This window comes from Electrophorus electricus, chromosome 12 (assembly GCF_041902795.1).
Source record: "Electrophorus electricus isolate QZ-2024a chromosome 12, ASM4190279v1, whole genome shotgun sequence".
NCBI lineage: Eukaryota > Metazoa > Chordata > Actinopteri > Gymnotiformes > Gymnotidae > Electrophorus > Electrophorus electricus.
The window spans coordinates 6,825,001-6,840,253 of record NC_137508.1 but is presented as its reverse complement, the minus strand read 5'-3'; the positions used below and the strand labels follow the sequence as shown (position 1 = coordinate 6,840,253).

At 37.7% G+C, this 15,253-nt stretch overlaps 1 protein-coding gene across 1 annotated transcript; it reads right to left on the bottom strand.

Moving 5' to 3' along the window:
- Positions 1-2,862: 2,862 nt before the first annotated feature.
- On the bottom strand, positions 2,863-15,108 carry prom2 (prominin 2). Its single transcript, XM_027029565.3, has 24 exons — positions 14,966-15,108; positions 14,202-14,495; positions 11,660-11,721; positions 10,890-11,095; positions 10,302-10,422; positions 9,945-10,008; positions 9,736-9,825; positions 9,234-9,430; positions 8,460-8,534; positions 8,191-8,254; positions 7,694-7,850; positions 7,401-7,553; positions 7,127-7,250; positions 6,714-6,802; positions 5,892-5,976; positions 5,593-5,736; positions 5,321-5,389; positions 5,005-5,097; positions 4,808-4,861; positions 4,436-4,516; positions 4,085-4,153; positions 3,892-3,981; positions 3,609-3,721; positions 2,863-3,430 (listed from the first exon to the last, which is right to left on the bottom strand). The coding sequence occupies exons 2-24, from the start codon at positions 14,431-14,433 to the stop codon at positions 3,379-3,381; spliced, it is 2,484 nt and encodes an 827-aa protein (XP_026885366.2). The 5' UTR covers positions 14,434-14,495; positions 14,966-15,108; the 3' UTR covers positions 2,863-3,378.
- Between the last annotated feature and the right edge of the window lie 145 nt (positions 15,109-15,253).

The window sequence follows — 15,253 nt, the reverse complement described above, 5'->3', positions numbered from 1 at the left end:
TGAGCTTCATGTTTTCCCAGGGACAACAGCAGCAACTCATGCAAAAACAGATTGAGCAGGAGGCCTAAGATTGTGCTATGTGCATTGCATCCCCATGCTGGATTTCACACACTCACCAGGCCCATAGAAATCACATTCCAAAGAGACACAGCCCTGCTTCACATTGAATTTCCAAGAAATTGCATTAAGTAGTGAGACTTATTGTGAGACCCCTCTCTGGTTCAGTGGGGTTCATTTGTTAGTTTTCTTTATCAGCCACTCTTTTGCATCCCAAAATCACAAGTGTATACTTGATGTTTCTGTGATTGCTGCTCGTTCTGATGAAATTTGCTTAGTTATTGCTGTGTAAAATGTTTTAGGGCCCTAGTCTGTGGACATGGAAATGAGTTTCATTCAGTGGAAGATAAGAGTTAATAGGTTCATAGAAGAATGCTTTGTTATGAATTAAATGTAAAAGTTAAAAAAAAAAATCTTTGTATGTTGTACAGAGCTTTTTAAAGCCCTTTTATTGTTGTAACTATATGTATTGTGTACTAGGTTCATGTGAAGTATATGTGCAAAAGTATTAGGACACCTACGTATTACACCTAGAGGAGTTTTTATAACAACCCATTCTAAATCCACAGGCCTTCATATGGAGTTGGTCCCCCCTTTCAGCTATAATAGCTTCCACTCTTCTGGGAAGGCTGTGTTCAAGATATTAGAGTGTGTCTGTGGGAATTTTTGCACACACAGAAGAACATTTGTGAGCTCAGACACTCACGTTGGACAAGAGGGCATGGCTTGCAATCTCCATTCTAGTTCATCCCAAAGGTGTTCAGTGGGGTTGAGATCAGGAGTCTGTGCAGCCAAGTTCTTCCATAGCAAACTCACCCAACCATGCACAGTCATGTCAGAACAGGAAAGGGCCTTCTCTAAGCTGTTCCCACTAAGTTGAAAACATAAAATTGTCCTAAAAGTCTTGGTTTGCTGAAGCATTAAGATTTCCCTTCACTGGAACTAAGTGGCCTAGGCCAACACTTAAAAAGCAACCCCACCGCATTATCCATTCTCCACCAATCTTTATAGTTGGCACAGTGCAGTCAGGCAGGTAATGTTCTCCTGGCATTCGCCAAACCCAGAGTCATGCATCAGACTGCCACAGAAAGTAGTGTGATTCGCCACTCCACAGAACACTTTTCCACTGTGTTTTGTGGTTCACCACCAGTGCAGAGGTGGCATGGTTTACACCACTCCATCTGACACGTAACATTGTGCTTGGTGGTGTAAGGCTTGCATGCAGCTGCTCGACCATGAAAACCCATCCCATGAAGCTCCTGGCACACTTTTTTTCCTGTTGTTAATGAAACTCTAGTTATTCAGTTAGCAGAGCATTGGCAACTTTTACATACTATGTGTCTCAGCACTCTGCGACCCTGCTCTGTAAGTTTACATGGAGTTACTGTGGCTCCTAAATGCTCCCACTTTTCAATAATACCAATTACAATTGATTGTGGAATATGTAGGAGGTAAGAAATGTCACAAACTGACTTGTTGCCTCAGTAGCATCCAATTACAGTACCATACTCGAATGCAGTGGATTCTATAGAATGACCCATTCTTTCATAAATGTTTGTAAAGGCTAACTTCATGGCTAGGTGCTTGATGTTATACACCTGTGTCAGTGGGACTGAATGAAATACCTGAATTCAGTGATGAAGAGGTGGGTCACAATACTTTTGTCTATATAGTGTAGAAGATTGTATTGTGCTAGTGAGTATCATTCCATAATTGAAAGTATTCATCTAACTATATCAGCCTGTTTCACATCCTTAGAATGGAATAAATACTTGGAGTTATTTCCTGGCAACTAATTTTATACTAGAAAACTATATTTTTCTTAACCTTCTACACCACACCCTACATATTCACTTTGAGAGCATAAACCTTATTTTCTGTTTCTGTAATATTTTCAGAAATAATCTGGTTTATCATACATCTGAATTGGATTAAAATATTTGGGCTTTAACAGTTCTCTATAAAATGGTGTAAATTCAACTATGGGGTATGAGATTATAAATTTTTACTTATTGTCAGTGGCACATAGTACAGAAATTTAATCTGAATCATAGTTTTATTTGTCCCACAACTCTCAAATGTTCCATAAAGATTAATGTTATTTTCCTAGTGTTACCCATAGTGGGTTTATCAAGTGCCCTACTATTGGCCAATATCAACCCATTATCCTATTAACCTTCATATCAGCACCAATCTTTTATGGGTTTAAGTGCGGCTTTCTACGTTTGCAAATATGTAAGTGCTTATGTTTCAGTGCAGTATTAGTCAATAATACCTGCTTAGTGTCAGTACTGTTTCCTTTCTCCTGAGCAGTAGAGCTATGTTTAGAATGCCAGTGCTAGTCTTCTGTTCACTGGTTCACAGCGCCCTGCGAGGGCAGCTGTGCCACGACATCGTGGAGCGTGCCATGTGAGAGGTCCAGGGGACTGCTCCAGGAGCAACCACAGTCCAAACACAAAGGTTACACCAAACACAAAGGTTCAGTACAGCAGTGTGAGGACCTCTGAAGGAGTCGCCATTAAGTGAAGACTGAGCATCAGAGTGGATCATAAGAGACCACAGACATGTCCAATAGGGCTGCGATATTCAACTTTACAGAATAGGCTCAGTGGTCGGATTTCATGCCACTTAACCAAAGAGAGGCAAAACCACAGACTCTCAAAGCAGTCTTTTCAGAAGGGTGCATTTCATGCCTCATTGCTGTTTCCACCATATTGATTTGGTTTCTAATTTTAGGGCCCAAGCTCTGACTTGAAGGTTAATGCCTTATGGACAGGTTGGTTGAGGAAAAAGCAACACAGGTAGTCATGTTGCCAGTAGTATGGTTTATTAGGTAGTAAGCACATTCTGTTCCTGTTTGAAATGATGACATCATACTTTATGGCATTAAGGACATAAAATATTTGTAATTCATTTAATTCAATTAAATAAATAAAATATCACAAAGACAACTTTCTCTAACTCTCTAATGCGACACAATCAAATATGATTGCATACATACAGTAACTTGTTCACTAAAAGTGAAATGAATATCATGGATTCATCATTTTTTAAAAGGTGCACGTGTGGTGGGCAATGTAGTCATGAGTCATAGAGATACTGCATATCATGGAAAAAAGCTTTAAGCCATGTCTAGAATGTGCCCAATCCAAAGGGCATCCATTTTCCTCCTTCCATTCAATCCCTCAAGTCTCCCAGGCTCTGGGTGTCTCTTAGAGTTTAGATCCAGTATCACTTTCAGTCCATTCTGAAGGGAAAACACTATGCCGAGATCCCTCACTACAGCAACAATGAACATATAATGAATGCTCCTTCTCCCTTTCAGTACGGTTTCATATTGGCCCTCAGGACAGGGTTCATCATTATGTGGTTCCTTTAAAAAGGAAAATAACCAAACAAGAACATTTGAAACCATTCCTTTGTGGACTGATATTTGAGTTGCATTGATGAACCTGTGCTGTGATACTCGAAAGCGAGGTGATGCTAAATTTGATGTCTCAGACAATGAAAGCATGCATCACTGTCTTGATCCAGTGAGGGCTGTAACTTACTCATTCACATCAGTGTACTTCATCCGCCGGTAGTACTTGGCCAGTTTGACAGAGAAAATAATGTTGGGGATAAGGAAAACCGAGCACCAGCCCAAACTGAACCAAAAAGCATTCTGGACACAAAGAGAAAACAGAATATGCTAAATGAAGTAATGATATGAATCGCATGTACTACAGTAGTCCTATAGGATCAGATTCTGTTGTGAGTTCGTTATTAAATCTGAGGCTTGCATGTAGTATGCAGAAATGCACTGGAAACAATGTAGGAAGAAGCATGATTTACCACAGATTCTACAAGCTGCGTGCAGACTAGTTGCTCTGTTTTGTCGATAGCTGTTGCCACTGTCCCACAGGAACCCACTTGGTCAGTGATCTGACCGAGAACACAACAAAATAGTCTTTTCAGACATGCCACCATATACCACATCAAAACTATGTTACTGGTTTACCAAAAATTTTTCAAAATTAAAACTTACAGTTTCATTTGCCCACTTAGCAAACGAAGTGAAGAATCCAATATGACAGTCCGCAAAATCTCTAGTTTTCTGTAGAAGGTTTACTGGTTTAATATTTTACTAGATTAATAATTGATTAATATTACCTTGCTTGACTATTAGAATGTAACATTAAGGCTACATATATTGTAGTTTTATATAATTCTACGAATAGTGTTACTATTTCTGCCCAGGTGAGTGATAGGAGTTTTAGATATAGAGTTACACACAGACAACCCACAGGAAGTCTGACTTTAGGACAAATTGTGCATAAATTGGAATCTGGTTAAATATTGCCATTATCTGTAATCATAATTACCACAACCAACTTACCTGTTTCACTATTGTGGATGTATTGTTGTTCAAAAAACTCTGTGCATAACTAAAATTCTCCAGAACATTCCCCACAGTACCCTAGAGTGTTGTGGAGGAAAATATATTCAATATTTAGTCATGTCTCTTTTAATATCGGTGTATACAACAACTAACCATAATGAAGAGAATGCATTTATTTAAATAAACAAAAACAAAAGTCTTAACCTGCCAGGACATGCTGGTCTCTGTTACTCAACTGGGGTCCTGAAGGATCACAGCACTGCATTGTTTAGTGCACCAATACACAAATAACTCATGAAGAATCAGAACCACATTTGAGTAACACTACCATATGTAGTATCATAGGTAAATGTGGTTGTGGTAACTTACATTTATTTGTAAGGCTATGACACTGATGTTCTCAATTGTAGAGTTCAGCTGCCACTGTTAAAAAAAAAAATAATAATAATAAATGCTAGCATATTTTTAAATAAGTCAATATATGCATGTAAAGGGATCTAAAAGATGAATTTGTACACAGTAACTACTCATTAAAAGCAATGTTCTTTTTTGTTAAGTGAACATACCAGCAGAGGATTGATGGTGATGTGAATCCAAGTTTGGAGAGATCTCAAATTATTTGCCTCATTCTTGAGACTAGTTTGAATAGTGATGTTGGGCTAAAAAGTGGGTAATATAATATTATCCATTAATATTGTTTAATTATTTATTATTAATATTGTTAATATTGTTTCCAGGTAACATTAATAGTCATCAAATAAATTATATAAAAATACCAATGGTTACCAACCTGAAACCCATTCTAAGTAATCAAATAGAATTAATTGTCTAACAATAAAATAGACCTTTCATGTCTTTAATGAAATTAATTACATTACTTACCTGCATATTAGCTAAACTATCCAATCGGTCTGCTGTCAAACTTAAATTTGTTCCTGATATGGCATTAATCTAAAATGTAATGAAAAATAACAATTTTGGGGATTTTTAAATTTCTAGAATAGGTTTTTTATATTAAGGTTTATACATTTTATTATCTAAAACACAATTTATTTTATATGTACTATTCTTCTCAGTCTGTGTTACTTATTTTATCATGCCGATGCTATCTCAATGAGAGAACGATCTGAACTCCTTTCATTGAGATTCTTTACCTTCTGTATGATGCCAGTTATGTTCATACAGCTGGTTGTGGTAGAGAGGATTCGCAGATGATTCTGCACTGTTGGGCTCAGAAGAGTGATGCTAGGTAAAGTGATATTCATTTTCTCAAGTGCCTGATCCACATTCACCGTATACTGTTAAGATACAGGACAAAAGGACATGAGTGACTTTCTCAGATATGCAGGGTGTGATATGTCAGAATTTGTGATGGATGGATTTACTAAGGGGGTCTAATCTAGTGTCAGTATGTGGAAATAAGGAAGTCTAGGGGATGGGCCATGCTTCTTACTTTAGAAACATTAAGAACATCATTGAGATCAACAATATCCCCCAGGTGTAAGGTGCTCCACAGGGATTTATTATGGTGACAGTCACTGGGGATGAGACAAGTTACAAATAAACAGTGCATCCATCTAGCAAAATATACATATAGATATACATGTAAATATAATGTCAAACACACCTTAAATTATCGTTAATTGTCAACAAAACACTGAAGTATCGCTTAATACAAAATCTAACATTGAATATGTTGAGTCTTTACAGTGAAGGAAATTTGCAATAAGTTAGTCCATATCTCTGTGGAACCTGTAAAAATGTTCAGTCAGCCAAACCAAGTATTTAATCCTTCATTTGCACTGTTTGTTTATACAGAAAAACCCATGTCATATCTTATGATTTTATTTATGCTCAGTATGGCTTTGTGAGGACATTTTAATGAAACAGAATCAGAAGAATCTGTTTGAACAAAAAACAACTTCCCAGTTTGGATGAAACAAGGAAGTGTTCAAGTAGTGGCCACAGTGGACTTTTTAAAATGTATTACATTTTTATTTTAGGATAAGGATGCTGGTGCCTAGTAAAAAGATGCTAATCTAGAAAATCTGACATTTGGTATCTGTAAAATGGACTTTCAATCAGAGTGGCTGTAATTCAGTTTTTAAGATGCTGTCACCAACAATGCAATATGCTTGGAGGATTCATGCTTCCCTTAAAAAGTTTGTGTTATAACGTAAATTTAGCTAAATTATTTTTTATTCATATGATGTACACCTTCTGCTGATGCGGCATGCAATGTCTGGATAAAGAATCATGCTCTTCTGTGACTTACTTATACACATCACTGACTGACAGGTTGATTTTGAGTCCTAGACTCTGAGACAGTTGGAACCCTGGGAATACATCTGCAGTGTCAATTATCTATAATTAAAAACATGAGTGCAACATAGTAAGCATACATGTCTACATGCACCCACATGTACATGCGTGCACAAGCGCACACACAAACAAATATGCACCCACACAAACACCATACAACACACAACACACACAGAGTTATGTAAAAAAATTAAAATAAACGAGGTAAAAAAACAAAATTCTTTAGTTTAGACAATTTACATGATGTTACTACTATGAAAGATCAGGAATTAATGGGTTTGTTTTTGAGAGGTGAATGCAGGGATGCCTACAGAATACAGTATCTTTCACAATTATATGCAGGATCTCAAAAACATGGTTGACTACCTGAAAGAGTTGTCCAGTCTGCCATGGCACACAGATGAGAGTGTAAGTGTTAACACCCACTATGAACAGGATCACCACTACTATCATGAATACCCAGGAGAACAGGAAGCTCAAGCCCACACCCCTGGAATCCAGTATAAGGACAATAAGCAGAGCTACTGTATATTCTGGAAAACATGACAATATATGCAGGCCAGGTTCTTATGCTCCAATATCGTTAGGGATAAACATGGCAGTAAGAGCAGAAGTAATGTGGTTTGCGGTTGGTGCTTACACCATGAGGAAGATCCCCCCACAGTTGGCAGTATTGGAGCGATCAGTGGGACTGGCTGTAGGCTTCAGTCCTGCTTGGCCAAGCAGAAGACCTAGAAAATTACACACAACTACTAGCAGAATCAGACAGCACAGGATCACTGTGATGATCTCCCTGCACACACACACACACACACACACACACACACACACAGACACACACTTTTTTACTTGTGTTCACAATTTAACAATAATACATAACAGGAGTGTTTCAAATAACACTGGAAATCTCACTCAAGTTTTCGGACACGCTACCTGATTTTCTCTGCCATGTTTACTGCAGGTGTGCACTGGCCAACATATTGTTGCACATTTCTCAGTGTGTGAGAGATATTACTCAGTGTGCTTAGTGGCACATTGCTGGTTAAATGTAAAATATCCTCCTTAATACCTTGGAGCTGCTGCTTAAACCCTTTGAAAGACAAAAGAACAGAAACAATGTGTAGCACCACTCTATCATTCATGAACAGACTAATAATAAAAGTAGAAAAATAATACATTTAACAATTGCTTGCACACCAACTTCATACATAAATATTTAGGCAAAAAACCTTTGCCATATTAGAACTTGTAGTGTTCTAAATTACAAAGAAAAATTGTGTGTCACACTCATGGCTCAGTGAAAGAGAACTGCCCGGTTTCAGAATGGTATAGGGGGCATATCAAGTAATGAGATGAAAAGATTTGTTTCTAGAAAATGGCAAACCATACACAATGACATTCCTCAAGTTCACTCTGCAACCTGAACTTACCCTGCACACCGTCTCTGGTTTCATTGGTCACCCTTTGAGGAATGCTTGTGAAGAATGCTTGCCCCTGTGATACAGCAATGTATTTCCATGTAAGGCAGTGTCACATTTAGTCGCAATGCAAATAGTAAGACAGAGCTATAATGAAAGAGTGAAAGCAGTTCTGATCATCAAAAGCATTGCAGTTCTGAAGTAACAAAAGCAATCAGGCAAGATTGAGCATTACAGTGTGTTTGCACAGTGCATATTTAGATGTGTATTAAATAGCTCACTTCTTTTATCTGTTTATTCAGATCCGACTTCTTAGTCTGGTCCACAGCTGAGAAGAGCTTGTTGAAGGTGGATAACTGTTGAGAAAGTGGCAACAGGACAAATGGTATAAATGAGATGGCACAGGACTTGTAAACTTTTATAAAAGTTATATGGCTGTTTTGCACTGTGACTGCATATTGTCTGAGTATTGAAATACCATTGTACATCTCAACTGATGTGGTGTACATTTGACACCAGAGGGCAGCAATTATTTGGCTTTTATTCACAGGGGTGTGTACATTTCCCAAGCCACACCCTACACTTGTTCATCATGAAAATAAGACCCTGGCATCTTTTTGTTGGCACAGTGTATTTTTGTGTTTGGCCTTGAAAGGAATGTCAGGGATTTTCTGTGTGTCAGGGCATGTGCTTCACTACCTTTTAATCTGGCTCTGCTTTGTGTGCATATTAAGCAATGAAGGGTTCAAAAGATGAGGCAGAAATAACAGCATCTCTGAGACATCATACATGCCAGATGAGAGTCATTTTAGGACATTTCAGCTAGTTTTCCAATCCTGTCTCCAACAGAGCAAAAAGGGACACCTAATCACTTGTTTGCTTATAAGTGGTGATAATGGTAATTGTGCCATGGAGGACTGATTAATAAAGCAGATAAAGCAGAATAATGTGCCTCAAGAGGCCACTCAGACCATTTAACTGTCACCATATCATTACTGAATTCCCCAGTAAGGTTTAGGCTGGCTATTCCATATGACAAGTCACATTTGACTTACATTAAGGCTTATGTCCATAGACAGGCTAGAGAGATTCGACTGAAAGAAGTGACAGCCTATACAGTTGGAGCTGGACAGTGTTACGTTGATATGCTCCATCACTGTGGTCAAGTTCGCCTGCAGCACATTGAGACTGGACTGCAGCTCCAGCTGGGTTCCATTCAACTGCAGCAGCAGTGCACTGGTGCTGTTAACCACTGGAACACAAGCCAACTGAGAACATTATATGTGAAACAGGGAAACGCACACAAAAGAACATGCGTAAGAAAGGGCTGAGGCACAGAGACACACGCTGACACACAAACACAAAAATACAAACACACTGCTGTGACCGCTATTTAGTTGTATGTCCATCGCCACATCAGAGGGGAAGGTGGTAGAAATATAATTTCAGTGTGGGTCTGAAGCAAGTGAATATCATTTTCATATGTTAGGGGTGTTAGAGGTGAACTTAAGAAATATTTATTTCAGTGTGTTTTCTTGAAACCATCTTCTTGTCTACCTTGTGCCAGCAACGTAACAGGACCCAGAGTCTTCTGAAAAGGTCCTTCTAGGCCATTTTGTATCTCTGTGCCAAGTAAAGGGCCAATGTCTGGAAAAGAGAAACAGAAAAGTCTTAGTTAACTGTTTTCACAGTAAAACAGTTCAAATTCATACTGGGTGCAGTAACACAACACACACAGTCACATGCTTACAGGCAATTTCACTCACCATTTACATCCTCAATAACTTTATCTACAGTCACACTGCCCTCATTTACTACTTGATGAATTTGCTGAGGAGATACATGGAAATGCAAAATGTTAAAGGTTCATATTTGTCACTCGACTAGAAACAAAATATAAGCCAAGTTTACAAATGAACAAATGCTGCTGACGTTTTTATGTGTGGATAGCAGCTGCCAGGTTTTTCACATGTGAGAAATCAATGTCGTGCCAATGAAGCATTTACCAATATCCTTTTATATGATGTTGACTCACCTCGTTAAGACAACATGGCCTTGGCCCTGACTGTAAAAAGGGAAAATACAAAGCAAATGATGCTGCTTCTCTCCATTAGTGTATTTACCTTAGGAACAGTGTTGAAGTAGCTTTGTAGATTTTCCAGGGTATTGTTGATATCACCTGTACTAGATCTCACAATATCCCCAGTGTAGCTATTGCTTAAGAACATGCAGATATTTCCTGCCCTAAAGACACATAGCAAGGTAGTTCAGTAGTTCATTATTTATCTAATAAAGTCATCACAATGGAATATGAAAAGTGACATACAGAGACATATAAACATATGATTAAAATATAGTTCTACAATTTATTCAGACAAGAAAGTCATAAGAAAATGTGCCCTTACTTACAATAACAAAAACTAACAAAAGTAAACTACCAGAACTTTACCAGAACCAAAACTGCATTTCTCAACCTGGTTTTATGAAGTCATATATTCTTGCTTTATAAGGCATTGTGTATGTAACTATAACTACTAAAGAATAATTCTACAGGCTTATAGCAGACATTAAAAACATAATAAATGCATTTATAATGCATTATAAATACAGGACTCATAAGCAGTGATACCAACATTTCTAATAAACACAAAAATTATAATAATGTGGAAGGTAATGTGGCTTGTTTCTCAGGCAGCTACTTTGGTACTTACAGTATAATGAGAGTGATAAAAAAAGTCACCCAAAAAAAGCTCCTTCGCTTGCAATGTATGCTCTTAGTCTGCTTTTGGTACATGTGGCCTCCACAGTTGCCACAGCAACGGCAGAAGGCGAAACAGAAGCCAATTAAGGGTACAAAGATGATGTAGAGGATCCCAATGGCCACACACACCAGTAAGCCTTTCTCGTATCTCAAAACCTTAACACACCATCAGACAGAGACAGGTGAGGTTCTGAGAAAAACAAGGTTCTAAAACTAACAAGAAGGGCCTATGGAATAATGTTGACCTGTGCAAAGAGCTTCTGATGTAAATACAGGTACAAGTAAGTGGTGAGCTTTTCACAGACAGAAACAAAGGCTTTCATGCAACAATCCCATAGTATTAACAATAGCAAAAGAAATGTTTAAAAAAAACAAACAAAAAAAGCAACTTAATCTTAACAGAAAGCCAAGCCAGTACAGGATAGGGCAGACTATGAACCTGAAAACTGAAGGTATAAGGATAGCAATGTTTGAACAAGGCTATAACCACACCTGTTTGCAGTACCAGAAGTAAAGTCACATATTATTTAATAACTTATTCATTTCATTTAATTTATCAAAATCCAGCACATGATGTATACTTAATTGGAGGAAGGAAGGGAAGGGAAAAGTATATTTGCATTTCTTTTTTAGCCTGAAATGTCCTTATATTTCACTGTATTATATTCTGTGTTCTAACCAATGCTAAAAATGTGATACATCAGCTCATTGTTTACATACCTTTTTTATTGTTTCCTCATTGGTGATGACTCCTAAGTTTACTATGACACTAACCAAAAGCTCTAAAAAGCAAAAGCAACAACAAAAGAAAGAATAAACACTGGCTTGTTGCACATCCATATTCATTTACATTAGCATATTGAATATCTTACTGGGCTGTGGCCTGGCCACATATCACATAACCCTTCATACCACTTTAGATATATATATATATATTTTTTTTTCCCCCTCATATATATGTAACCTACTGTAAACTACATGTATGAATCATGTATGAATAAGACCAATGTAGACTGGCATGACCTGCACAGAGTACAAGCTATGCTATAGTTGTTCTAACTTCTGACTACAACTGGTCAACCCTGGTGTGGGTAAAATTTTGTAGCCCAATAAATCTCTTAATAAACATAAAAACATCTCATGTTTTCTTTCAGTACCATAGCTCAGAAACCAGAGGAAAAACTGTTGAGTGATCATCAAACAATGGCAGGGCAGAGAAGACTACTAAATTTCCATTCTTTGACTGGAACACTTCACTTACACTTCCGCAGGGCTCTAGTTTTTAATCAGCTGATTCTCCCTCATCAGTTTGGTCATATTCTCGATTTAGAGTTATTCTCTATTTCAGATACTTCCACTTTTCTCAAGGGCACTTTGTCCAAGGGTATTTCATTTTTCATGCAGGTTGAAATGTGAGCATGGTCCAAAGGAGATGTATTTATAGCACAGAGCTGCAGGATAACTGTGCCACAATGAACCATATTGTTTTTATGTCAGTAAAATTTTCCCATAACAAAAAGAGGTCTGAGATAGATGTACATGTTTTGCATATCTGTGTACACCACAAAAATACTTCTGCAGTTTTTATTAGTCCTTTTGTATTAATCAACGATCTCTACTTGGCGACCATTAATGGCACAGTAAACCCTGTTCAAAATGGTTTATACATTGTCATAATTCCAAACAGAACTGCGTCAGTCTCATCTATTCTGTATCCAAAACATTTCTACTCTCCACCCCCAAAAATGTTTACAAATACTGAATTGTTTTAACTGTACACACTTGGTATCATTACCAAGAATGGTAAAGCACTAAGTCTTAGAACATGTATGGATGTTATCTACAGAAAAACAAAGAAAGGATAATTTAAGTACAGTCTCCTTCCAGTAACAAATATAGCACCTGAAAAAGGTGCATCTGAACTAAGGGGTATTTCTTTAGGATTTTAATATCAATGACCTATGTCCTGACTCTGCAGATTTTCCAGTTAAACATGAATTTGAGGTTCAGTTAAACAGTCTGAAATAAAGTTAAAAAAAAACTGAAATAAAGTTAATCATTACACACATTGTCAACATTATATTAGGCACAGTTTCAGTAACTGTGCACTTCCTGCTTAATCATTAAGCACATTGTAGACAAAAAACATTGTGTCTACATACATACACTCAAGGACAAAAGTTTTGATACTGACACAAATTTTGGTTTTCACAAAGTTTACTGCCTCAGTTTTTTTAGATCCTTTTTTCAGGCCTTCATCAGAGAAAATAACTTTATCCCATGCCTCTGCAGTCCAATCCCTTTACTTCCTGTAGAATGTCAGTCTGTCTTTGATGATTTCCTTGGAGAGAAGTGGCTTCTTTGCTGCCCTTCTTGACACCAAGCCATCCCCCAAAAGCCTCGCTGTGCATGCAGATGCACTCACACATGCCTTCTGCCATTTCTGAGCAAGCTCTGCACTGGTGGTGACCCGATCCCATAGCTGTATCCTCTTTAGGAGACGGTCCTGGCACTTGCCTGACTTTCTTGGGTGGCCTGAAGCCATCTTCACTGCAACTGAACCTCTCTCCTTGAAGTTCTTGATGATTCGGTAAATGGATTAGTCGATAAATGGTTGATCAGCTGCCTTGTCCTCGTTAACACTTTTTCCTGAGCTAATGAGAAGATTACTGAAATGATGTTAGCAGGCCATTTTGTGGCAGGGCTGAAATGCAGTGGCTGGAATGCAGTCATTTTTGTGAAGTTAATTTTCATGGCAAGGAATGACTTTGTAGTTAATTGCTATTCATCTGATCACTCTTTACAATCTAGTGCAAACTTTGTGAAAACTAAAATTGGTGCTTTGGCCATGACTGTATAGCTGTATCCTGGGGAAATTTGTTTTGTACTGATGGGTTAGTACCACTCTCCAGAAAATGTGTTTTAGAGATAGGAGCCTTTCTCACAGTAATAATATACATAAGAAAATTTGAATACCCATTATGTTATTATGAAGCCATACCTGAAAGTGTAGGGGAAATGTAGGAAATATTATTCAAAAAATGATTCAAATCTTTGGAGACATTTGTTTTTACACAATGGGTATTGTTTTTTTTATACAATTACACAATGGGTATCATTTGCATGAACATCAAAGGTACACCATGCGTTTACCTGTGGGTCTATATAAAGCCTCTATATCACATGCACTAAACAGATAGATAAGATCAGCACTGCATGGAAGCGAAACAAAATTTATTGCAGAATTGGGAAATTAACTAACCTTTAGGGAAGGGGTTGGGTTGGACAGAGTGAAGGAACGAATGCACAAAAGGTGACATGAAACCACTGTCAACTGGCAGCTGCTGGAGAGAACAATAGACAGGCCCTTCCAGCCCTTGTGGATTTGGGCTTGCTGGACAGAAGGCTTCAGGCGTGGTGCTCACACATGTGCAGAGAAACAGCAGCAACAAGCTAAATACCCCAAGCATCTGCCTTCCTATATTGTTCTCCATTTTGGCATGCAGCAGAAAAGCAATGCCTTTTAATTCTGCTGCCTGAGCCTTTCACATTGCATCTAAAATACAAAGAATCAGAAGAATATAACTGAAAAACCATTATAGAGATTGACAACCAAACATATCCTGGTTGTAGTGAAAGAAAATTTCAAAAACATACCAAAACTTGAAACATTATTTATTTGGATTAAATTATCAAATTGTTTTGTGAAACAAAGCACAGAACATCCCCTAGATGTTACTTTAAGCCCCTAAATCGTCTTCATTCACACAATAAAAAGACCTGAAGAACTGAAATTGTAAAGCTGATATTGCATAGATTGCTATAAGATCCATTTTAAATTACTTTAAGTTCCTTCACTTAGAAAGGTTTTACCCCATTCTCTTTCTCATTCCATTCACTCAGTAATCAAGCAAACCATGTAGTGTTTTGTACACAAAGGAGAGAAATATAGTGAGCAAGATTGGCTGAGAAAGAAAACTAATGTGAAAAAGTTCTAATGTGAAAACAAAAGTTTTGAGACTGTACCTTTACTGTCCTGAAAGAGCATCCTGCTGCATCCTGTTCAGGTGTGGTGGGATCAAGTGTTTGACTTGCACAGGAAAAAGAGCGTGTCCAAAAGAAAGCTGATCTCTGCACTGGAGTTAATCTTCACTGCTGAACGGAACGAGAAGGTGAAAGGGAGGCAGTAGAAGAGGGGAGGAGGGAGACTGGGAGGGGTCTCATTAGCAAAAGTGAAGAAATAGAAAATGCTTCCCTATAATCAAATAGATAAGTTTCTCAAATATATAATGTAATAGCCCAAATATGCAGAAA